This window comes from Cryptotermes secundus, unplaced genomic scaffold (genome assembly GCF_002891405.2).
Source record: "Cryptotermes secundus unplaced genomic scaffold, Csec_1.0 scaffold40, whole genome shotgun sequence".
Lineage (NCBI taxonomy): Eukaryota > Metazoa > Arthropoda > Insecta > Blattodea > Kalotermitidae > Cryptotermes > Cryptotermes secundus.
Genome location: NW_019730583.1, coordinates 1,824,046 through 1,851,480, shown reverse-complemented (window position 1 = coordinate 1,851,480; position 27,435 = coordinate 1,824,046). Strand labels below are relative to the sequence as shown.

The 27,435-nt window shown below is 37.4% G+C and overlaps 1 protein-coding gene across 5 annotated transcripts in view; it reads right to left on the bottom strand.

Annotated features, from left to right (window-relative positions):
- LOC111866334 (potassium voltage-gated channel protein eag) overlaps positions 1-27,435 on the bottom strand; it is a 190,571-nt gene that overhangs the window by 18,041 nt on the left and 145,095 nt on the right. For 3 of the 5 annotated variants that reach the window (XM_033752205.1, XM_023855178.2, XM_033752207.1), the window contains 5 exons: positions 23,637-23,768; positions 21,818-21,939; positions 20,416-20,811; positions 2,848-3,271; positions 358-557 (listed from right to left, as the gene is read on the bottom strand). In XM_033752205.1, the coding sequence (XP_033608096.1) occupies positions 358-557; positions 2,848-3,271; positions 20,416-20,811; positions 21,818-21,939; positions 23,637-23,768 (1,274 nt within the window). Of the gene's footprint in view, positions 1-348; positions 558-2,847; positions 3,272-20,415; positions 20,812-21,817; positions 21,940-23,636; positions 23,769-27,435 lie in introns of all 5 variants that reach the window. The other 2 variants (XM_033752204.1, XM_033752206.1) reach the window with 1 other exon arrangement.

Below are 27,435 nucleotides of genomic sequence, written 5' to 3'. Positions count from 1 at the left end.
TGTATTTTCTCTAAATTTTCAATTATCATGCTTTGCATGACCATTAACAACAACACTATCATAACATCAGCAAGCATCATCAACTTAAGTACCACTGAATCTATATTTTGTGGAAAATAGCACAAGTAAGCTCTTTACCGTGCAAAAAAAAAAAAAGATGGTAAAATTAGTATCTGAAATAAGTAACATGGTTGGAGTGCTGTTTAAGATATAAGCAGCAAAAACAAAAGCTAACCTAATTTAAAGACAAAATAGGCCAGGAGCAAAAATTAGATAGTGGAAGAGAGAAACAGACCCAAAAAGCAGCTCCAACCAATGTTAGTTTGTTTCAGAGCAAACTTGCCTGACCTGATTTACCTTGTCGGTGTCCAGGCCCTTTGTCATGGCCCATGTGGATACCACATAGTCCATAACTCGTTCTGATAGAGCCTTTGGCACTTCATGCAGTTTCATGAACTCTCTTACATTGTTCAGCATGTCATGATACTTGGCTGTTGCTGATGTCATCTGCTGGATGATGGTTGTTACATGACCAAAGATGGTTGCATATAAGAGTGCTTCATGAAAGAGAAAATTACTATTATTTGACAATATGACCTTAACCAAATTCAAATACTGCTACACTTTGAAAGTAGATAAAAATGAAATTAAATAAATCAGATGCTTTATGGTAAGTTTTGACAAAATAATTACACAGTACTTAAGACATATTTTACCCTTTTCAAGTACCCTACCTTTTAACATAGTTAGCACAACAGTCAAGAAATTTCCTGATTCAGTCTTAATAAAATGGTTCCATTTGGGTCTTACATCATAAGTTCATCATGTCATTCTGCAGCATTCTTACATCAAATTTTGATTTTTCAATTATCCTGAATGTGTTGATTGATCTGCTACTTAGCCTCAACACCTCTACACTAACCTTGATGCAGTTCACAGTTATTAATAACTAAAAGTCTGTGATAATATATCATTACAGTTATTGTGTTTTTGAATGATATCCATGCCTTGTTTTTTAATTAAAAAACAGTGTTTCTGAGATAGGGACTAAGCTCTATCAATTGGGCCCAAATGAGTAGGCTTTCACCTGGAGACAGAGTCCAGTCTCCAAAATGTCTTTGTTGAAATCTAAAGCAGGCCAATGGATAATGGTCAAAAACACAAAAATTACATTTTGCAGTTGATTGCCACAAACTTCATCCATAAATAACATTATTGACACTCCTCTGAATATTTCCACCCACTCTTGAAATATATTCTGGTTCGCAGTCATTACCATTCTAAATTTCATCAGTTTTCACATCCTCTGACCGAAAGAAATAGATCACAAACTGTTTTCGTCTTTGGCGCATTCTCTCCTCACTTAATCTATAAAAGAAAATGCTGGATGTTGGGTTTCTTTTGGTATTGAATTGTTGAAAGTGGGACGATGTATTGTATGATTGATGTGTATTAAATCTGTAGGTATTTAAGTTCCATAGTATTGTTGACTCATATATGATATGTATGTTATTTTAATATATGTAGTAATTGACCAGTTCTATATCCGGAGGTTGTATCTCCAGATATATATTCTCAGAACAAATTGATTGATTGACTGATTGATTCATCTAGCCAAATTGTTATGATGTGAACCTTTTCTGGTGGCTAAAGTTAATGAAATTCAAGCTATTAGCCATGTCAGATAATTAAAAATAACCAAATTTTCAAAGGCCATGTGTGTCCTCATAATCAGCATGTGTGAAGTTCTGCTGGCAGTTCTTGACAATAAGTTAAAGATTATTACTGCCTTAGAAAAAAGAAGGGGAAAATTGTGTCTTATGCATGCAGAGTGATTCATTCAGAGGAGCTCAGAATTGATAATTACAACTCATGCAATAATTTGCCACTTGGTGAGTACATACCTTGGTTAATACACAAATTGCTGATCTACAGCACATTCTCACATATAAGGTGGTACGTGTGATGAAAATAATGGGTTCTAGTTTGGATGATTGGATTTATTGGCATTTCGGTTACAGTCTCTCTGAATTACAATTAACACAGTGCTATAGCTGACTTGCACACTTCCGGTTCAAAGTTGCACACACACACTAGGATTCTGTCTTCACTAGTCATCTCCTGGCAGTGGACCTCAACACAGAAACTAGCACTTCATATCACTATGAAGTCTTCTTGTTCTCTGTTCTTCCATCACCATGGAACTTCGGAACTCAATTAAAAATTCTCCCATACTCTGAATTCACTTCTCTTATAAGCACTCAGCACAAACACCATAGAAAACACATGTCACATGTCAGAATGCAAGTTCATTGGTCCCTTACCAGCCCTGATCATGGTGCAAACGATATAGAAAAAACAGCCTCCTCTATTGTTGCGTAACCTAGCAACGGACTGCTTACCAAGAATCCATCTTCGCGGGAACTTGTTTATAAACCTGCTGCCTAGTAATGGGTGTACATGTAACAATATGTTGTGCTTGTTTTCCCTCCACCTGGATACAGATGCTGACATGACTCTCTATGATTGCATATGTTACAGCCAGGATACTCGGAGGGATGACAGACTGAAGGATATAGCGCGAGCCGGGCAGGCAGGCAGGCAGGCAGGCACCGAGTCAGTGTTGCAAATACAAAATGTTTCTAAGTTTGTTTTCATTGGTATATTATTGCTTGATTTACAACAATTAATTCAGCGCCTCCCCCAAGTGAATCACTGTGTATGAATGTACATTTTTTATGTTCGCATCATTCTTTCGTGCGTCACCTCTTCTCGACGTACCAAAATATGAAGCTGAGAGGGGAAAACAGTCGCAAATTGTTAGGAATGAAGTACAGAGTGCCTTACCTGCAATTATCATCATACAGATGGTGAATATCTTCTCATTGTCCGTTTCTGCAGCAACATTTCCAAAACCAACGCTGGTCATGCAGGTCATTGTGAAGTAGAGTGCAGTGACATACATCGTTTTGCGAGATGGTCCATTGATGAGCTCTGGAGAGTTGGTGTCGTTGGACCAGATATATGAATAAGGTGACTGTGTCACATTAGCTAACTTCCACAGCCATGAATACTGGACCCCATTATCGGCATCTGAGCGTCCTATTGAGTACCAGATGCACGCAAGCCAATGCGCCACAAGCATATAAAAGCAGAGCAGCAATATCAACATGGCGGCACCGTATTCCAGATAGCGATCCAGCTTGCGCACCACGCGACCCAAACGTAGTAACCGGACCACTTTCAATGCACTGAATAGGCTTCCGATCCCCTGCAACAGTCGAGGAGGCCAATCCAATATTTCACATATCTGTCATTAATGCACTATTACTTGAGGGACATGTCCTCATGATAGATAATCTCTTACTGAATATCATTTAAAGCAAGATTCAACCAAAATACTTTTCTAAAATGTAAAAATTTATGCATATTGTTACACCCCCTTATTCCTTCAAATCACAGACTTGTGTACAGGAAGTTCATTGGATTCAAGCCCATAGCCACATGTAGGAAGAACTTATAGGCCAGCAGTATTTCATTTCCTAATTCAGTGAGCAGATTTTTTTATTGAGAGCCACTGTTGGATGATGGATGCTCATGATTATTAGATCAAATGAAACAAGCCAGACTGCAGTGGTTACAGGATCTGAGCAAAATGACTGGGGATAATCTCAGTAATATGAGACGTGATGGCAGCAGGCACTTCAGGAATAAAAAGAGGGATCTTATGAAGGGTAAAATTAATGTTCATGCAACAGAAAGTAAGAACAAGAACATTATAGAGACCTGTACCAAGGAATACATGAATTTAAGTGGGTTTACCAACCTAGAGATAACTTAATGAAGGATGAGAATGGTGCATAGTTCCATAATATTTTGAATATGTGGAAAAAGTATTCTCTCTGTTATTGAATGTACATAGGGTGAGTGATATTAGGCTGACAGAAATGCATACAGCTGAGCCATTAGTGCTTGATCCTAGCACTTTTTTGGTGGAAATTGCTAATGCTAAGTTGAAAAGATATAAATCACCAGGTAGTGATCAAATTCTGGCAGAACTGATTCAAGCAGGAGGTGAAACATTGCAGTCTGAGATCCATAAACTCATTAATTCTCTTTGGAATAAGAAAGAAATCCCTGATAGTAGAAGGAGGCTTTTATTGTAACAATTCACAAGAAGGGAAATAAGGCTGACTGTGGTAATTATCATGGGATATCACTGCTACAACTTCATACAAACTCATCCAATGTCCTTCTCTCAAGGTTAAGTCCATATATAGATGAAATCATTGATGATCATCAGTGTGGGTTTCAATGTAATAAATAAAGTACTAATCAGATATTTGCATTTGTCAGATATTGGAGAAAAAAATGGGAGTAAAATGAGAGAATAAAAAGTAAAAGTAAAGCTATCCCTGTAACAGGCCGTGAAGGCCCATAGGGTTGTGAGACGTTAAGGGTCCCACATTACCTTGACAATCGGCTCAAAGATGGCAGTAAGGTTTTCAGCCTCATGTGCCAGCTGCGCTTCACTCCCCAGGAAAATTATTTAATTAATTCCTGGTACTCATTTCTGTTAGAGGCTGAGTAAACCCCAGGGCCTAGTGCAGCTGGAAGGATTAGGTCAATTGAAAAAAATCCAATGACCTCATCGGGACTTGAACCCGTGACCTTCCGGCTTGTAGCATAGTACCTGTATATTAGCTAATCATAGACTTCAGGAAAGCCTATGATTCAGTTAGGAAGGAAGTATTGTACATTATCTTCTCAGAGTTTTTAGTACCCATGAAACTAGTTATGCTGAGTAAAATTTGTTTAAACGAAACATATAGTACCCATGAAATTAGTTATGCTGATTAAAATTTGTTTAAACGAAACATATAGTAAAGTCCTCATGGCAAACATTTGTCTGATAATTTTCCTATCCAGAATTGTCAAAAAGCAGGAGATGCTTTATCACCACTGCTTTTCATGTCTGCTTTAAAATATCCCATTAGGAAGGTCCAGGAAAACCATATGGGACTGAAAATAAATTGGACACATCAGCTGCTGGTTTACGCAGATGATGTGAATCTACTGGGAGATAACATATATATCATAAAGAAAAACACAGAAACTTTCATTAATGGTAGTAAGGAGATGGGTCTAGAAGTAAACACAGAGGAAACTAGGTATAAATTGCTGTCTCATCACCAGAATGCAGGGAAAAATCATGATATAAAGGCAGCTAACAGATCCTTTGAAAATGTGGCAGAGTTCAAATACAAGATGATCCTAAATATCCAATCCAATTTACAGAATCACTTCTCCAAAGTTAATGAATGTTAGATAAGTTATTTGTGTCACTGTTGTGTAACATATTCCAGACAACTCAACTTGCCCCCCTTCCATTTTAAGACATTGTTCCCAGCATTCCACAGTGGCTCTGAGACCAACATGAAGCATGCTGGGTGTCAATGCTTTTTTTTTCCCCTTTGTAAATGCACTGCCATAAGTCATGAAGATCAGGAACCTTTGTTTTGTACACCTTACACTTAGTAAAGCCCCAGTTAAAGAAGCCTAATGGTTGTGGAGTTGAGGGAGCGTGGTGCCCAATGTTTCGGTACAGCTCTGCATGAATGGGGGCAAAGAAGAATGCATACAGGATATTGGTGCTTCATGTACCGGCCGCATTACCCCCAGGGAAATAGCCCTTGGTACCCATTAGATAGGCGGGAGCCCCAGAGCCGGTCTGGACGTCCAGGCCATAGACTGTCACTATACCGACTGTGTTATCCTGGCTCCTCTAAGCAGCTACATTAAAATGTGTTCCTCCTTTCTGAACTTTGACAACTATGGTTTTCATAACACAGAAAGTATACAATGTAGACATGTTGTACTACTTGCAACTTGGAAGGCCAGTGCTACACTCAAGGTAAAACCACACTTTGATGCATACAAATGCAAAAATTATTATGTAGGATTATTTGATGCTTAATTTGAATTAAAAGAAATACCATTTAGTATAAATACTTTATCTTCAGCTGACTTGCTACTTCAGTATGCTATTTCCACAGCATCTTGATACAAGATGGGGTATCATACATCTTCCTACCTCACCTGTAAATGAATATTGAAATAACCTTTTATTTTTGGTACCGCTATATCAGACAGGTTAAGCACAATGGATCATCTGAGGTCGTGGTGCAAGGGCTGAATTATTGTGGCCTACCCCTCATTCACTCATTCATTAGTCTGGCAGGAAGACACCAATGATCCACAAGAACACACTATTTAAAAACTTCTGGTTAGAAGAGTGGCTTACATGTCTACCCTGAAGATGGAGATGCACTTGCACCGTTCTACAAGACCATCTCTTCTGCCTTGGTTTGCTTATCCTAATAACATCTTGTGAAGAACAAAAATTATGAACCTCAACATTACATAGTGTGCTGAAAGCTGGAGTAGTTTAATCAGAAGATACATCCATTCCTAAGTTATGGCAAATTAAACAGTGACACAACAAAGGAACACGAAAAGCAACGTCAGCGTAGCAACAACAAGAGAGTAATTGTGGGAAGTGGTGTTCTCTGTGGATGTGTGTGAAGGCTATATCTGGGAAATCGAAACACAAGCCAGTCAGCATATATATGAATGATGCCCCCAGTGCCCCTGGAACTCATTTTACTCTGTTCATGGACAATACCTGTATTTCTGCAACACAGAAAAAAGAACACTGTGTAATCTGCAAACTGCAACGCGAACTCACTGCAGTGAATTCGTGGTGTGAGTGCTGAACAAAAAGATCAATGAAAGAAAAACCCAGGTGATCTATTTCTCCAGAAATCTGGAGAGTCACTGACGACACACTACAACTAAATGGACGAGCCATTCCCCTTGTGTTACTTTCAACAGGAGGATGACTTGGAGGCACCATATCAAAATGACCACAGTCGAAGCCTTGTACATAAATGTAAGGAACTATTCTCCATTCAAAAGGAGGCGTTTAAATACTAATATTACACTAACACTTTACAATGCTCTGATTAGGTCATTCATAACATATGCCTGTCCAACCTGGGAGTATGCGGCAGATGCGTACCTCTTGAAATTGCATTGTCTGCAGAACACAGCACTCTGCGCTATCAAAAATCTGAGAGGTCTGTGAATTGTACATGGCTTTCAAAATTCCTTATATGTATGACTATATACTCGTAACTTAATTATGTAGGGCCCAGGCAGAATTAATTCTAAACCATATAAATCCAAATGTTCATGGTGTTGAACAAGGGGAAGCCAGGCATAGGAAATTTGGCAGTGGTCAAGTCTACAACCATTCAGCTGACTATCTGCAGTTTCAAAATAGTTACATAAGTTATGGCATAAACTGCTGCACAAGACTTCATTAACAGGAAATCTCTGGATATCTTGTATAAAAGCTACTTAGTATAGTGCAGTGACAAAGGATGCACAGGGTTCATAACGACCTGAACGCCGTGAGAGTATGAATACACTCTTGCTGAAACTATAAAGCCACAAACATAGCATCCAAACAGAATGACGGACCCCTCCTTCCTCAAAGAGAAGATCCCATTTTGAAAAAAGTACATGTCTAGGAGAGAATAAAAATGTTGGTCATGGATATTGGGGATACCGAAGCCAGGAGTAACTGTGCTGGCAAGGGCCAGCAGCAATTTAACTGACCAATCAACGCCAGTCAATCTAGAGAGAGTCTGCATGCAGACAGGCCAGCCTAATTCTGAGGCTATTGTGAGACAGTCACTCCTGGTGGAGGTGTGAATGCGGAGGAGCCCCTATTGTCATAAATCACTGTGTAGCAATGCAAAATTAGCTCTGAAACAGTCACCGGCCAGTAAAGGCATGAACATGGAAACTGAGGAAGCCATGGCACTGAAGTCATTACCAGACAACTGGTGAAGACAAAGCAGACTAAGAAGATCTACTACATGTGATAGTTAATTGTAGAGTGTGTGACTTAATAATAGTGTTAGTGTTACTTGCATTTATGATCTTTCAGACTCCAGTAAACCTGATGACCAATCAAAACCCCATCTACAGTCACCCATTCAAGTGACAATAGTTTCCTGAAACCAATTACATGAATTGCAAATTGCATTGTGTCTCCTGTGATGACACAGATACATACAGGCGATCTAATCAGCACGTTTCAATTTACATTTTGGTGAAGGTCATTAAGGAGGAAGGTCGTTTCATTATGTCACAAGGATTACTGTGTTCTGGGAGCTAACAGTGTACAAATTCTAAGCTCAATTAATTGATCCTTACCATGGAGATGCACCAAGCTTCCTGTGATGTGGGGACTGAGTTTTTAAATATTACTAACAATGCAAATGGCGACTGACGAGCTGTCAGATGGTGTCTCCATTGGAATTCTACAGATCTCATTGTCACCGACATGGTATTACATCACTTCTTTATTTACACAGTAAACCCTTCTCCAGTGGGGATTTGTTCAATGCTAATTCGATCATACAGGCGAAAATAAATGCAAATAATTTTTTGAAATGCAGAGAATTTGATTATACATGGCCTGGTAACATGAGGTTGTAGCATAAAAAGTTTGTTTGGTATCTAACTCTGTGCTGATATTCCATATAATATCTAGAATTTCATTGATATTTTCTTTTAAAATTTAAAGTTACATTGATCTTTTAATTTAATGCTTTAACTTTCCGATGATACATTATTATATTATATAATGTATACATAAATATAATTACAGATATTTATGATTTTTTTTTGTTCATTCACTTCAACTTCTCCAAAACACACCTCCATACCTCCATTCACTTTTCAGAATACTAAGTTCGCCCAGTGTGGATTCACTGAATGCAAAGATTGTGAGGGAAGTATCCCCAGCATTTGGCAATGATTTAATATGTAGAGGGATTTAGGATATGTTTATGCTTCAGTGGGTCATTAATTCAAGTGGATGAAGAACGTGGGACAAAGTGAATTTAAATAGTACCCTAATGGGCTAAGATATTTAGCTGTAATATCCTAGTCAAGTGCCTACAAGTGGAATTCGTGTACTATAAACTTGTTCCCTCACTTTCAATTTACATTTAGCCCCATGTGCATATCCTTTTAAGTACGAGTATTTTTAAAATCTTCTGATATTCAGTACTTCAATTATACGTCTTTTTCCAAGCCACACAAAACAACTACAGTGCAATTTATTTTCCATTACACTGACCCTGCAACTAAGTTTGTATTAAAGTATGCATTTGTGACAGTATCTCCTAATAAATTATCACACATAAATCTGAAACTATCACAAAACTTCCTTTCCTTGCATATAAAATGAATTTAAGAATTCCAACCCAAATAAATGTAAATAATTAAATACAGCTGCTTTTTAACGGTGGTAGGACTCTTCGGGCAAGTGATCATTTCGTTGCAAGGCCTCTACCCAAACACAGGACAACACAAACACAGAATAAACACATACACACACCAAACACCCATGCCTTAAGTGGGATTCAAAAGCATGAACCCAGCGTCCCAGCAAGCGAAGACAGTTCATGCCTTAGACAGTGTGGCTACTGTGACTGGCAATTAAACATAACACACGCACAAAATTGTATTGGCTAACTAACAAATTAGGCCTTTATATTGTCCTCGACTGTGCATGCAGCAGAAGATACAAGTTTCTTGCAATTGTGAATGTTTGTGTACCTTCTATAAATCTTGGAATATTTTCAAAACAAAATTATCTTATCATTTATCATTACACTTTTCAAACAAGTAGATTTAACATTTATACTGTATTACACAAAAAGGCTATATTTTACATGACACTGAAAGATTAATTATGTACTTTATGATAAAATACTTCAGTTTGCAGGAAATATAATATTTAATCTTATGCTGTAACCAGCCAAAGAGGTGCTGGGTCAGACAATAAAAGAGAATACACATCTGTTCACAAAGCTGCAAGAACCATGTGGCTTCAAGCTGTATGAATCTTGTTGTCCCAGTTGCTATACAATGCTCGCCTTGTTGATATTGGTGCACATGAAAACCTCATATATGATGTGTTATCAATGACAAAATCATTTGAACCTTTACACAGTGACTGAAGGACGAGAAGAGTTTTGAGTAATTTAGTAATGAAGAAATGCTAAAAAGAAATCAATTTTATACTTATAAGGAAATTAAAATCTTGTACTAGCCTATGTGCAGAACAAATCTGTGATTAGCTGGTGACTGTTAAACTGTATTTTGTATTGTTATAATTTTTGGGAGGGTGAAATGGTATTCATATATATATATAGATACAGATTGTTTCACGACTTTAGGGCATAACTGCAGGAGGTGATTTCCTAGGTCTTTGTGATCAAAAAAGTTCATATAAACATGTGTCTGATTTTGGATGGTTACGGAGTTATGACCGATTTAACTCAGAATAGAAGGTAACGATTACTGACAATAAACGGAACAAAATAATAAACCAGCATAATACATGATACATTTAAAGTATGACTGTAAAGTTAACTTCGTGAAATTACCTTTAATTTGAATTTATTGGTGCTTAAAGCTGATTTTCGAAAATGCTACCGCTGGCTGCAACACAGGCTGCCGCTCGGTTGTGAACCGCACTGGACATACCAACCCACCACGCCTTAGGTACCTCTCAAGTGTCGAGATAACGAGAACTCTCTGTCTGTAGCTGGCTAAAAATAACGACCCACCAGATGACAGACACAGTTCACATGAGGGCGTGTATGGGAATGAAAAAAGGGTCATAACTCTGTAACCGTCAAAAATCGAGCTTTTTTGATCACATAGACCTAGGAAATCACCTCCTGCAGTTATGCCCTAAAGTCGTGAAACACCCTGTATATATATTTCACGGTATTTGTACACACACACACCATTTCACCCTACCAAAGAATTATATATGAAGGTTAAAAAATTGGAAGTTTTAAAATCCTATTAACATATATCTTATAATCATAAATTCAAAAATACTGTAACTGCTAATTTGAGTTTATCATTTCACCCTAATGGAAAAATATGGTCACAGAATTAAATATGATTAATTACCTACAGTATTTCCACATATCTCAGATATAATACAGTTCTACTGAAACATTCCAATATATATATGAACTATTAGTATTTAAGAAAATATGGTACAAATGCGTTTGAAAACCAGCCATGCAAACACTAATCAAATGCCCAGTATTATTAATATATGCCAAAAGCAAATGTATGTACATAATTCATGCCTTTTGGGGGTTCATCTTTAGACCAGTCAGCAATTAATAATGCAAGTGTACACATATGGCTCACATAGGTCAGCTAGTTGAACAAACGTAATGCATGCACTCTAGCTGGCCAATGGTGTAAGTCAGACAAACTGCATACCAAAAAATTTATGCAGGAATATCACATTATTAGGTGTGGTACATATTAGAATGGAGTTGTTTCTGTTCTTTATCATGCCTTTTGAACTGTATGTCCATTTGTTTACATATGTGACTTTATTTCACTTGAAAATACTGAATATTATTTGAAATATATTTCTTCATGAATAATGTCATCTTCTGGGATGTGGCACCATGTAGCTCTTGTGTGAACCGACGTTCCTCAGAAACGTCGGTTCACACAAGGTGTACATGGAGCCACATCCCAGAAGACGACATTCTTCATAGTCACTACCATGAAAACTTCAAATCTTACATCTATTTATATTATTATTGTTATTGTTATTAGTATTTGTATTATTATTACTGTTATTGTTGTTGTTGATGATGATGATGATGATGATGGTGGTGATGATGATGTTGTTACTGTTATTGTTATTATTAACTTATACAAAGTTTGAAATCTAAACGATCTGCTGAATCATGCTGGTTCATCAGAACTGATACAACATAACTTGAGGAAATAATCAACCTACATATTTAACTGCAAGAATAGCACTGTTCAGTGTCTTTCTGGTTTTGAATTTCAAACATCTTATTTTATACCACATTCAACAGCTCAGATTATATAATGTCAGATGTTAACGATATTTAGTTACAAATAAATTGGAAAGAAGCTGTCACAGCATAACTGATGGACCCAATGTTAAAATTTGGTGGCTACAGTTCTGGCTGAAATTTAATTTTACATAGTTTCCCACACTCATAGACAGGCACCAACTGTGTTGGTGGAAGAGCTGTGTTGCTCAGTAATACTGTTTCAGTGAAATAGGACCCACAACAGAAGTGGGTTAAACGAGTGTTCTAATATGTTTTTGGCTGTTCTCAAAAGGTTTGTCAAACTGGAGGCACTGAACACTTCAATGGTAGGTACCCATTGGCATTTTCATGTACAGACTCAGGGAAGACAAAATTCTTGATAATATTTGCCGGCTCCTGAGCTGAGATTTGAACCCAGACAACATTGATCATAGAAATTATGCAAGGAGGAGGAGGCTCCAAATTAGTAATTACAAATCATGCAATAATTTCCTGATGAAAATAACAACATGTGTTTGGCAAAACTGACTCGGTGATTCCGTGGTTGGCGCTAGTTACATTATTTAACTATGGCGACTATATAACACTTGTAGAATCAGTGTAATAAGAGAACAGGCTTTATTAATTCTTGTCAGATCTCCTTGTTTTATTAAGTAGCGGCTGTTGCACTGTTCATCTTTTCAATTTGCACTCTCCTATAACAGTACATTTCCATGCCTTCTTGGTGTCTGAGGTGGTTTTACATACATGATAAACGGCTTGCAACAAAAAAAAAAATATATGAAAATCTCCGCAATGTACAAAGGGTTGTCCATAAACTTCATACAGTGGAGTGTCTGTGTTTGCTAATTAAAATATTTTATACATTTATGTTTACTTCATGATGTTAAAAGATGTGGACAAATCTTGAAAATGTGGTTCTAATTTTAGTTATGATGAAAACGTTTTTCCATCTCTGAAAGTGTTTTACAAATGAATCCATGAATCCTCACTGCATTATTCAAGGTACCACAGAAATATTAAGAATTTATTAGGTCTTTATAAAATTAGTATTGTAAATTAGAAATTTAATAATAAGAATACACAAAATCACAAATAAATACAAATCCTTAGTAACAACCTGTGTTTATTTAAATGTTATCATGCATTCTCAAGAAAAGGAAAGCTTTAATGTTTCAAATTTATATGTTCTGCATCTTATATTGCCTTGATGCACTCAGTCTCGTAGATAATTCTGTCCAAGTGAAAGGTGAAGATGTCCCTGTGCTCAACTAATTCAGTAATACAACAAGAAGGCATATGGGGAAGTGGCTGTATAGATCCACATTTTCATGACCTCAGCACTAGTTGGAGCTGAGTGGTTAGCTTCACGCCGAGGTCGCTTTACCCTCAGTAAAGAACCCCTGGTACCCATTGGATAGGAGGTTGGGTGAAGCCCAGACCCGATCTGGACGACATGGAGAAGGGAAAATTCTCGACCCCACTGCGACTTGAACTCCGACCCCTCGGTCGTCCAGCTAGTAGCCAGTTGCTATACCAACTGTGCTGTAAAAATGTATAAGGTAATATTAGCCAGATGCTTAATTAATTAAACACTGCAATGAAAATGTATGGGAGAGTGGAAGCTCAGCTTCATGTTTCTTAATCTTGGCACTTGGACTTGAGTGGTTTGCTTCATGCTTTGGCTGCTTTACCTCTTAAAATACAGCACCTTGTAACCATTGACTGGAAGACTGTGTGGGGCCCAAAGACAGTCTGGACTTGTGGAAGTTAGAAACCTCTTTTGCCCCTCCTGACAACTGAACCCTAATAACTAAATCATCTAGTCCTAGTCTAGTCACTATACAACCTTAGATACTCTGTCTATTTAGTTTGAGAAAAATGTGTATTATACTGTTAGACAATTACACAATTCTTTCAGTAAGTAGTGTAGCATGAACAGTCCACTTTCTTGGTTATTGTGACAAGACTGTAGCAGACAATGCTGACATAATGCCTCAGATGAATGCATATTAGAAAGATGTATGGAAATCGAATGGACATAAGTACACTCTTACCAAGGATAAATAAAAAAAAGTGTTGTCAACCAAGTTTGTGGAATTATCTAGTTATTAATTGAAATGTCTTCTTGCTATATCACAGCTTCAAATTTATCAAATTAGCCATATATCTGCTAGTTTTAATTCCCAGAATGTCACTTTGTTCCTCTTCCTTCATCAGTAAGTGTGATATATGAAACTATATGAGCACTTCAAATGTAGGTTACACAAGGAAATGTCTTTGTGAGCCATTCCTGGCTCAATATTGAGAGCGTAACCACTAGCTACTCCATTTCTCCAGGCGTGACAACCACACATTTTTCTTGGTTCATGTATGCCAAGTGTCATATCATCCCTTTTATCCTATGCAGCATCCTTCCTCTCTGTCCTCCTCCTTCTCTCGCTAGGCTTCCTGCCCTGTCGTTCATCTGTTTTAGATTCCCACGAGGATAAATCTTGGTACATTCATTTTTGAACTACTTTATTTGCTTAGAAATTCTTTGCCAGTAGACATATGACTGGGGCCTAGTGAGGGGTAAGTTCATGTTTGTTTAGTCTGGAAGGGTGAGTAATTGTATTTTCACAAGTTTAGGTTCCATACATTTTATGTTATTTCCTTATTTATAGTTACATGTTTGTGACCTGTTAAGAGTCTATTAAGTCTGTTTCTGACTTGAGCTATATAGTCTGCAAGCCAGAGTTACACTGTACCCTGCTGTATTGGGGCATGGTTTAAAGGGGCCTATTTTGTAAGTATTCCTATATTTTTTATCTGTAAGCCACAAGCAGTTGTGTGTAGACTATGCCGGTTATATGCACTTCAGCCCATTTAAATTTCCATCATATTATTTACCATCAACTGTTCCTCAAATTTTGAACTTGACATTTGCAATTCTATGTCAGCACTATGTTATATTTATATCACTTTGTTTGTTTTCCTTTATAATGTTGCATGTGTCCTCTTTTGCTGTGTTCCTATCTATCATCTGCAAGTGTCTGTTTTGACCCTGCATGACCTGGGCACTTCGGTTCCCAGTTCCTTATTCCTTCTTTTGCTGCTGCAGTTATTATTGGTTTTACTCTTTGGTGCTAGTTATGTCAACATCCAAGCCCATCTTCAGGAATCATGTGTACCCACAACAATTTTGGGATGACAGTCTGAGCCATTCTACACTCTGCTTGACATGGGAAGCTCACAAGTATGTGATTCAGGTTAAAGTGGAAAGAGGTGTCACAAGCTGTCAGATACAGCAGCTTTCATTTTTTTTTTCCTTGGCACTACAGCCCCAGTGGGCCTAGGCCTACCGTCATGAACTTCTCCGTTCACTTCAGTTTTTCTAGATCTTACACATTCGGTAGGACTCCTTGGGCGGGTGATCAGCTCGTCACAAGGCCTCTACCTGTATACAAACATAGAAAAATGCATACAAACATCCATGCCCTGAGTGGGATTCGAACCCACGATCCTGGCATCTGAGCAAGCGAAGACAGTGCATGCCTTAGACTGCTCAGCTACCGTGACCAGCCAGCAGCTTTCATAGGGGTTGAAATTTTTTAAACTTGTAGGGTTAAACATATATATACAATTTATCATCTTGGCTGCTGATAATAATAATTTTGTCTATTATTTCTCAATTATTAAGTCAGTGGAGAGTGTGCAATCTGAGTTACTTAACTGTGGTAATAACTTTAGCATCAAGTCTTTCAAATAAAATAAGCAATTTTTTTTTCTCAGATTTTAGTTGCCTATTCCCAGTGATAATGCCAATAAGTCATGCACTTATTAGGTAAAAGTAATAAGCAGTGATTAGCGTGGTTCTAAAAACACCAATATTGAATACAGTAGAATTTACTTAGCTCTTAAATATAAGATAGTATGGATATTTTCTATTCTTACTCAACTTTAAAATCTCTTTGTAGTAATGTGGATCTTATATTTTCATGTGAGATTATGGAAATTTTGGTGACTATTTGCATTATGAAGCTTCAGTACTTACATTTGTAACCCTGATGTTATATCCTTTTACATTATTCTAGCAGTCAAGGGTGGCTTGACAACATATTATTTTTTGTGATAATTTATTGAAATGTAGGTGCTACGTTGTGTGCTATAGGAACTTCAATTTGATTACTAAGAATTAACTTACAAAGCTCCAGCATTGCTGGGCCAGTGATTCAAAACTTGTAATACGTCCAGGAATAAGATTTACTGGACTATGACGCCAAGTAATTTGGTAGAATATTGTGGAATTACATTGCATAATATTGCAGAAGACTGCAAGCATACTTGATTCTCGCCATGACAGCCTCAAATCTTGCACTGTAGTGGGCTTTCAGCAAATGAGATTAATGATTATATTTAGTGTGACTGGACGTACGGTACGTACACTGCATGACTTCACAAGATACGCTTCAAAATGGCAGCAGAATCATCTAATTGAAGGAGGCGCTTAGCATTAACACACTTATTTCCATACTTGCTTGCAATTACCTAGCTGAATGGCACTAACATGGGAACTTCTAATTCAGCATCATCTTATTTCAGTTTTCAGTGACAAATTTCATCATTCTTTCCTTAAATGATATTCTATAATTCTGCCTGGTCACAACATGGTAAATTATGTGGCCCTAGATTTCAACAGTAACAAATTTAGTGTCCTATTTTACAATCTATAATCAGTTACAACCACAGAGTGCTTGAGAATATTAGTTACTTTCAAATTTTCATTTTACTGTGCGGAAAAGCTCAGGATATGTGTTTCTTCCAAATTGGCTTTATATTGGTATTACATCATTTAAAAGTAATCAAAATGGTATGGGTAGGTACTCACTTTTAATGAATTCCATAACACACTGTGAAAAAGCTATACTTTTCTGTTACATGACATATAACTTTTGTTCTTTTCATAATATAATGGACTAATTATTTAAAATTAAAGATTTTGCAATCATTTTTAAAAATTACAATTATATTCACAAGTCCACATCACAGGCTAAATGTGGAGTTTTTTTTTTTACCTATTATTTAGTGATTTAAGCAATCACACAGAATGCCCATACAAGTGACATACACTAGACTAGTGGGAACATACATAGTAATGGGTCATGTAAATAACAGCACCATGCTTATATTCATAGGGCTAAATAAAACAACACAAGTAAGAAATATTAAAACAATTAACAAAATTCAAATCTGTAAAATTTGACATTAAGAAGGATCATAAATATATATTGTGACATGTTGACCCCTACCTCCCCAGCGGTAACGTAACGCTCGCGTAATAGGCGAGTTCCCGCCCCGCCACTCCCCTCCGCGGTGACGTCACCGAGGGATATCGCGGTCGCTAGGCAACGCGAGTCAACAGCGGCGACGTTACGATAGTAACAGCGGTTACCTCCGCTAGCGTTACATAGCAACACAGCGCCAGGCAAAAAGGGTGCCTATTACGCGGCCGTTTTCCGTATGGTCCGATCGAGGTTACATAAGGAGCAGCGAAGGCTATTCACAGTTGTTGTACTGAGTTGTACTGTGACAGCCGCCGAGTCGAGACGTAGAGTCAGCCAGTCAGTTGTATTCTGGCATTTGGAGTGTACTAATTGTGATACTGCAGATAGCAGTAATCGTCAGATTGTAATTTGGGTGATTGTAAGTGCGGATGTGAAATAAAATTCGCTACATCGAATACATCGAGAATTTATTTGTCGCGATATACGCCCGGCACGCGACAATACTATACATTACAGAAAACATGGATGCCGCAATGGGACAGTGGCGCAGGAAAGGATAAAGAGTTATGTTCCAAAACAAACCTATCTTAATGTGAACAACACAAATATAATGACACTGGAATGTTTTAACGTGGAAACTAGCGCAGTGTAGTGGTTTTGACAAGTGAACAGTTGCCTGAGGATGGCCAAATAAGGATTAAACATGTAGTAGTTGACTGTGATTTCAATGTTACTTTCAATTGAGGAGAGATTATAAACAGAGTTGCATTAAAGACAAAAATGAATGTGAAAAGTGACTTAAAAAGAAACTTGCAAGTTATGAGATGACAGCAGTGGACACGTGAAATGCCAAGTAAGTTTTCGTTATGTTCTAAGTGAGTTCTGTAAACAATTTCTGAATAAGAGTTTGAGATTGATAAATTAATTTCACTCCTCCAGTTATCTGCTGACCTTACATTTGTACGAAAAATATAATTTTAATATGAAGAAATAGATTTATAAACATTTAAAAAACTGTATATAAAAGCATCTCTTACTACATATTTGTGTTCATTCATTTACAGACATGATACTACAAAATATTTTCATACTGAAAAAATAACATAATTATAGGCATATAATATATATACATGCATAAAAATAATTACCTCATGGGTACTTCTGTTGACATATGAATAATGATGTTACCCTTCAACAGTTCTATCAAATAGCATGCTTCTCAAACTGCATAAGTTCAAAACAGAAACCTCATCTTACATAAGCTACTTACAGATTTGCTACTGAAGGTATTGCAAAGAGAAGGAGAGCATTATAATCAGTGCAGCATGGCAGCATACGTCATCATAACAACAGCTTTAAGAGAGCATAAACAAATACTAAGAAAAATATTCAGTTCATACAAGAAAATAGAAGCACGGAAAGACCATAGGAAAGTACATCTCCAGACAAGATAGCAGAATGCATATACCTGCATAGACACCACCTCTTGCTGATTTCTGTTGATGTGTCCCTTCCTACTCTCTGTTCTAGAAAATGCAGCAGCCATTTAAACTCATAAGTTTTGTGAATAAAATGGGCTTAAAGCTCATGTCTTTTTAACACTCTCCAACTTAAAACAGGCTTCTAAAAGTATAAAACTCTAAAATTGATATGTACATTATTTATATATTTACTTATTTACAAACAAGTAAACAGATTTATTCTGTAAGATGTTACTAATACAGTGCAGTCTAGTTTACTGCTAGCATTTATTAATTTTATTGTGCAAGAAAAATTGTTGGACATTTAAATTGAATAAATAATTCAATAAAAACAAATATCTATTTTTAAACTATAATAATTTCCAATTTAAAAAAGTTATTTACTGATAAAAAATTACTAAAACAGAGAGTGGGATTATATTCCTCTCACTGGGTGCTTAAAAGTATGATGTCACTTCCATCTTCTACACCATATTTTTTGGTATGCTCTTCAAGACATATTACCTTGTAACAATCTCTTAATTATATTGAGAATCTGTTTATAGAAACACTGGGAAAATTATATTATTGTCATTAATTTAAACATATATGTTACTGTGGAATTTAAGTCGACCAGTAGGAGATACAGTGTTTTATATTTTACTATCAGAATCTCTGCCCTGGGTTTGTAACAGAGATTCATGCAGTTATACAAAATTTGGTTTTGTTTCTGATTATGTTTCATGCAATACAAATGCAAATACAAAATTTACAATGTAATGAACTTCATGATTATGCTATTAGTTATTTCAGGCGAGTTATGCTTCATATCCTCTCCAGCAGTAAATATGAGAGTGTTCTAAAATACTGACAGATCTCTAATTTTCTCTAACTTAGTCTGTCATTTCCCAATATCATGCAATAGATTCTTCAGCAGTGAATACCACAAGGCAAGAAAATTGTTCTTATGCTTGTATTCTACTACAATTACACAGTATTCCATGTTACAAAAACTGTATACTTAGCACGTTGAAGAAATGTCCATCTATGTGAATCATTCACAAGTACTGAGAATACTACTAGTGTTGTAGAAGATAATTAATTGTAGCAGTCTACACTGCTCATTCATATGCAAGGCCCACTACAAGGAGTGAAATATGATTATAAAGTAAAGAGACAGACAAACAGAGGTATCTATATTCAACCAATTACATAATTTTTCTTAAAACAATTTTTTAAAGAGAATAAATTACTGTATACGAAGAAAATTAAATTAAAGAGAATTTATAAACAGGAAAATGATTAGGAAGTCACATCATAGTTTTAAATATTAGCTGAGTCATAAAACACTGAATACATTTAACCTTTAACTTAGGAATTAGTCAAAGTAACACATGATTAAAAAACCATAATTTATGATGTTGGCAGGTGTGAAAGGGCTACTGGTACTGAAGATAAGCATGATGACAATGATAGAACTCGTTACTCATGGCTCTGATAATATTTATAAATGTAAGAAATGTATTAAACATTTTATGACTCCCTCTGAAGTGAAAAGTAAAGGTGATGTAGCAGTCACCTGGGTCAACAAGAGCGATTTCTACTTACGTCCTGGTCGAATGCATCCACAGAGGCAGCAGCTTCTCTCACCAAGTTTCCACAATCAACGCCACCAGAGGGCATGGTACTACTTACATCTTCATCATGATCAAAAGCGTTGAACACATCGTAAGGCAGACACGATAGCAGATCGATTATGAACCATGACTTGAGATAGTTCATACGTATCACTTTAGGGTCCGAGACCACTTCTCCTCCAGGCCCCACAAATGTTGTGTGAAAATTCAACACAATATCAATAAAAAATATGACATCCACTATTGAATCCACCACAAGTAGTGACACATCCTCGGAAGTTTTGTTCTTGAAGGCGACATTGTAGGGCACCATTATTGCCGTGTAGAAGGTAAGGCATAGAATAATCCAATCCCAGATAGCCTTAAATGCACAATAATGTAACAGTATATGGGGCGGAGTTTTGGGTGCTTCCTGGCGGTACTGGGGCATCACATCGGCATTCAGGCTCATCATCTGTAGTTATCCCAGTCACCATCATTGTGTGGAGTATTGAAACACAGAAATCAAAGTCATATTAAAACATTTTACTCACTATATAACTTGATATATTTATCAACATATACAAATATTACTATCAGATTGTTTCTAAGGATATATTGCCAATGATTTCAAAGTAAATGTAAAATCTATTTCTGTAAATATTTGAAAGTAGGAATAAAATCATATTTGTGAATATCATGGTATATCAGATTACAGCACTATAGATTGAAAGGAAGGAATTTCTTATTCTGATATATACATCCATCTTTGTTACTTCCTATGAAACTTAATAAATTTATTACACCAGAGCAAATGTGAAAATGACATATTTTATATTAATGAAATGGATATAATTATCACACAGATGAATCACCAGATGGATTAATTTGTCCTTTATCAAATGGCTGATGGAATGACTGGGTCATTTTATTTTTCTAAGAGGATTGTGAGAAGCTCAGTTACATATTTGCATTATCTCATAAAACACATAAACCAGATTGAATTTTGTAATTTAGAGAAAATATTGCATTTTGTCCCTTTACGCACTAGGGCAGTACTCTTTACACTTTTTATCTGACATGTTGACTTCTCGGGCTATTTGCAACTGTGAATTACATATTGAAGGTCTTATTACTTGAACGATAACAATAAAAATTACATGCTGTATTCTTATCCCTTCAAGAAGAACACCTAATTAGTTATTTATTTGTCTCATATCTCAAAATATTTATATGTTTATTAAAATAAAATATTATATTAAACATAATAATACTTCACTTATTTTCTTTCAATCCCAAATAAACATATGACTCTTCAGAAAACTTTTATTTTTACTGTAAACTAAGTTGCAGAATATGCATTATTAATATCATCTACATAAGAGGAAAACTGCAATTCATAGCTGTTTCTTCCTTTGCTTCAAGATAGAATTGACCTGATTTGAATTAATGACAGCTTAAAATTTTTCTACCATACTAACATGTGCGAGGTGAGATTGCTTTGTGGTGTCCTTGAGGTTGGGTAGGTGTGAAGAGAACTGTGAAACCAGCACAGATCGGCTCCGAGTTACTGAACGTGCCAGTTTGGCAAATTTGCTCAATCCTGAAGAAAGAATTAAGTTGATTATTTCCCTTACATTGTACCTTCAAATCTGGATAAAACACGAAATGTACAATAGAGGGATGGATATAAATGCCTGGGATGAACAAATTTTCTTCACTTTTACAGACAATCATCTTTTTTGAAATACCAATGAAACTACCCTAAAATGAATGTAAATACATGTAGGAAAGAAAAATATTTGAGATCTTTTCAAACAGCCACCAAATTGTGCAGTACCTGTGTTAGTCTATAGGTCTGAGAAGGCATTAGCAGAACCTTGCTCCAATATGAACATTCAACGTACGCAAACCATGAAAGGGTTTACAGTCTCTTTGAATACATAAATTATATTATTTTGAGAATCTGGCATAATGAGATATTTCAATGGCAGTGCTTTATGCATGGCAAAACGGTTGACAAACTTGTGACATGATCTTGAAGCCTATGAGTACAGAGCCATGAGCAGGCCTGCAGTGTACAAATTGTATAGGTGCTCCAAAGGCAGCCAAGAGTCAGGGGTGATTAACACATGAAAAGAAAGGCCAGCAGTAGCAGCTCTGAGGAGGTTATTTCCCATATTCAAGAACATCATTTGAGAGGAATGTAAGATTTACAATTGATAACACTGCTCCTTCATTGCTGATATTCTGTGCAATGACTCATGTGTAGCACCTTGCTCTTTGAAATATTGCAGAGGATCAGTGTGAAAACCAATTCCTCTTTCACGGGAACAGGACGGATAGTGTCAATAGCAACCCAGATATTCTGAATAGTATAATCTCAAGTGATGAAACATGATGCTGGTTTCTCAATCCACAATCCATATTCCAGGCTTCATGTTGGAAGTCAAATCCTTCACCCCAAAAGCAGATGGTTCACATAGACTGCCAAAAGAGAAGATGACATTAAGTGTGATCTTAAATAAAAAAGACATCATAACTAGAATCAATTAATGGAAATTTTATTTTATTTTAGTCCATTATAAATCTTGATAAATTTCTTGATCATTGTTTAATGTGTATTATAAGTATTATAAGTTTACCTCATTTAATTGCAATATTACTGTATTATTGTATAGCTACTATGTATTCTAACTTGACTTGTTCCATATCCTATGGTGTCTCACCTGTATTGGATTTACGGAATGTAAATAAATTCAATTCAATTCAATTCAATTACAGAAAAAAGCAACAACTATACAATATTTTTCACAGCCAGTAAGAAACTGAAGCCTACAGAAACCTTCATGGCTCACAATGTTTTTGTGAATTCATTATATTTTTCTCTAATTATGAGCATTTACAAGTATTAACGTTTAGTAAGATTAGGATTTATGGTATAGGTTTACTAGTCTATTTGGACACAGAAATATCAGATTGTCGTTGTACTTCCAGAACCTATATACTTTGCAGATGTAGGTCCTCTCCAGTCAACAGAAGAAGTGAAAGAAGCTGGAAATGTAACACTTAAGGAAGCTGATGGAAGAGGCCCAGAGGAATGACTCTAGTAGTTGTGCAGCTGTTGGTATAAACGTGTGACAGCCAAACGAAGTTCCCTTTTTGACAGATGATATAGTAAAGAAATTAAGCGCCTGTTTGGTCTGAGAGACAACCGGAGGGGGGGGACTTGTTCTATTGGAACAGAAGGGTAAGACATGTTACAAGTCAACCAGAGAAGCAAGTGTAAGTGAAACTCACCTCCTTTGCTGTCGTCGGACTCGATGGGCTGCTTCAGGGCCGTGATATCCCTGAAGGTGAGCAGGAAGAGCACGACCAGGTCCCGCTCGTTCTTTATGGGAGCTATCTGAAGCAGCAGCCATAGCGGAGTCTCTGCACACAAGCACACAAGCTCTCTGAGAATCACTCATCACTGGCACATATCTGTACATGCTGCACAGGTATGTTCCAGCAATGGAATTATACCATACAGGCAATGGACCGGAACAAATATTAGTTCCACAGTGCAGAGGCATTCCTTATAAAGCTAACAGTCGCTGATCTATTCAAGATATTATATATTTATAGAAACGGGAGATCATTCCACATTCACAGAGTATCAGAGCCAGATATATTCAGTGCATAAATGCTGCCTCTTATTTCCCGAAGATTAATTTAATGCTCTCGTCCTTTTTACATACAGATACTGAAATTTATTTATTTCCTTCAAATTTTTTATGTAGTCCTCATATTTTCCGTTTGCGCTACTTGTCCAGCTAATGTCACCCTCTTTGATGTCTTCATCCTAATAACATTTTATGGAGAGTACGAACCATGAAGCTTCTCAGTGTGCAGCTTTCTGAAGCCCCCCTTATCACTGCAAATACTGTCCTTAGCACTCTCTTCATAAACGTGCCCAATCTATGTTCTTCCATAATGTGAAAAAATACGTTTCACATCCATACAAAACTACAGGTAAAATTGTACTTTACAATATTTTGACATTTACGTTTAGAAGTAGCAAACCATAAACAAAATATTCTGGGCTGCATGGTAGGAAACGTCGAATTCAGCCTTCTAACTTATTCATAGCTGATTTAATTCTGTGGTAAATTCGTAGTTGTCGGCATCTAGACTTGTAATAATGGTCAACCCGCGGCACCCCGGACGTACCCGTGTGGCATGCAAATGCATTACGCTAAGGAAAGCCCGTAAACACTACGTTTTGAAAGAATTTCCCCCGGATATTTTAAAGCTATTCAAATTGAAAACATTTACGCTTGAAATCCAAAATTACTGTCTAATCCAATGGGGCAGATTTTTTTTTACAGGCTGTAAGATCCTTGAAAGTTCTGAAAAGCCCAGGCAGTTCATGGATGTTAGAATCAGACAGGACAAGAACGCTTACTTCAACACATACGCCAACCGTCCTTCCCAGACCATTTTCGAATCTTTTTGATGTTTGATTCAACATAGCTGTTACACACTTCAGTAGTGTCTCGAAATGTGCAAATCGAATGGTTGTATAGTGATGCATACGAGTATAACTGTGAATTCTGGGCAGAAGTTTCTCTTGCAGAGTATGAGAATTCCCTGTACATCATCTAGCAAAACGAGAAAAAAAAACAATTGTCACATATATTGGTGATTATAGACGCAGTTTGGATTGGTGAATATATTTATGGAACACTCACAGATCGCCACTACAAATTATTATAACCGTCTCACTGGTTTACACGCTCTAAAGATCACTGTGACTAAGGCACACAAAATGAAGTCTTTATATCTGCTTTCACTAGTCGTTGCTGGATAACATGACTCAACAATGACTATTCCTTCACAATGTTTTCACTATCCGTTTCCTAGCAACGGATAGTAACACATGAACTATAGTCCATTCGCGGAGACGAGACAGTTAGCGTAAACAAAGCAAGCCCCGAGTCGCCACAGCTGACAGCATGGAGTGGACAAAGCGCGCAGTTACTCAGTGTACTCACTGCATTCGGACGCACGTTAACCTGCATTCAGACTGAAGAGCCCCTGCAACGATACACGCATCACGTGATCGCTGCATGATTTCATTCAAAGAGCGAAGGAGACACCGCGTGCATTTGTTTACGAGGACTCTCTCGTTTCCGCGAATGGACTGTACGTGTTTAACAGTCAACATTCCAGATATCACTGCACTACAGCACACATAGTCTTCTAATCACATGTTAAGTCTTCACAGGCTGACTTCTAATTCTTCTTCAACTACTAACTTCCCGTGGCTATCTCCTGCCGATAACTGAACTGAACTATCAAGTCAAAGTCAAAGTCACATTGCACCTGACGGTCGGTCGGTCAGTCAGTCAGTCAGTCAGTCAGTCAGTAAGTCTTGGTGTCGAGACCCATCTGTTTGACAGTTACGGTCTTGTTTTTGTGGGGCGCCCTCTCTGACGAGAAGATGAATGTGTCTTCTGTATATGCTTCTGACCCTTGCCAGTGCAGTCTTTCTCGGGTCCAAGTCTCTTGGGACTCGCAACCATATTTTACTGCCTCAGGTTTGAGACTTCCCTTTTCGTCGCCTCCTACGACTCGCAGGGTCACGGTAGAGGTACTCAACCCCGCCTCCACAAAGGAGACTGAACTATTCCTTCAAACTGTCTCTTATATAGCTGCGACACGGAACACGCAGCACAGAAAACACAGCTCTCCTATAGTTGTAGAGGTGTGTTGCCACGCGAGTGCCTGGCAGTCTCGGCGCGGACCGCAGAGAAAATACATCCATTCTTGTTTCATATTATTATAGCAGCTTGTTCACAGCTCCATTGCCTAGCAGTGGGTCGATACGTCACAATATCGACAACCACAACTGGAAGAAATTTATATTGATTTGGCAGCTTAGGCCGCGTAGCTGGCTGCTTTTCACTTCAGAAAAATTATGATAATAAAATGAACACAATAAATAAAACCCGAGTGCGTTAACATTATTCATCGAGTCATTCAATGAACTGTTGAGTCCTAGTGACTGTGGTGAAGAGAAGTAAATCGATTAACATCGGCATATTTCGAAGTTGCTGTCCTGAATACTAGCTAGCAAAATGCCGACGAAGACAACCGGAAACAGAGGCTAAACTTGAAGCGCTCGTACGAATCTTTTGTACCGACGAGACAGAAACTGTTTACGGGGGTGGGAGAATCGCAGGCAGGAGGCCCCAAGAGACATGCTGTATAGTCCGGTACAATTTGAAGGAAGTTTCGAAAGATATTGCTTCCATCTTCAGTGTCGAAGAATAAGAAAGCAACCAAGAAGAACCCTGCCCTGCTTGCCCCTTTCCTGGCTGTTTGAAAGGTTTATTCTCTAACACGGGAGACACTCTCCTCCGAAATGTAGATAAATTTCTACCAGACCCTGAGTCATATCATTCAATAAGACAGTAAACTTAATCTTAAAGCTGTGAATTCGGTCGGTCACAGCAAAAAGGCAATAAGGCAGTATTGTAGGCTACATGTTCTGAGGACCGAATTGGGACCCTATCCCTCGGCCATACACTTTGACTAAACACTGTAACGTACCCATTTCATGAGTCGCTCTCCTATCAGCGCAGGACTGGCCGGACCTTTATCTGCTCAAGTTAGCGACACAATGCAGCGCACGTCACGATGTAGTTGTTAAGTTCGTATTCAGGAGGTTCTCAGAATGAAATTCGACAGGACAGAGCGGTTTTGTGATTTTTCATCAGTTCTTCCAGGCAACCGTCGAGGTACTATACTGTTTCCTTCCGAATCCTTTCCAATTCATCAATCATCCTAACATTCGACGCTATAGTATACTGGATACTGACGACGTCGAAAATATCTGGTAAAATAAATACTGGAACTTTTCTTCCTGAACTAACTTCATGAGCAGTCTCTCTTTCATCGACTTCTCTAAGATACATATTAATATTTTCCTTCGCGACCTGTAACTGAACACTCAGCTGCAGCACTTTGCATGCAGCCAGTCCTAGCGACGCACACTGTGCAACACTGACGCAGAATGTCAGCAGTGTAGCGAGTCAGATTCTGCAACACGAGA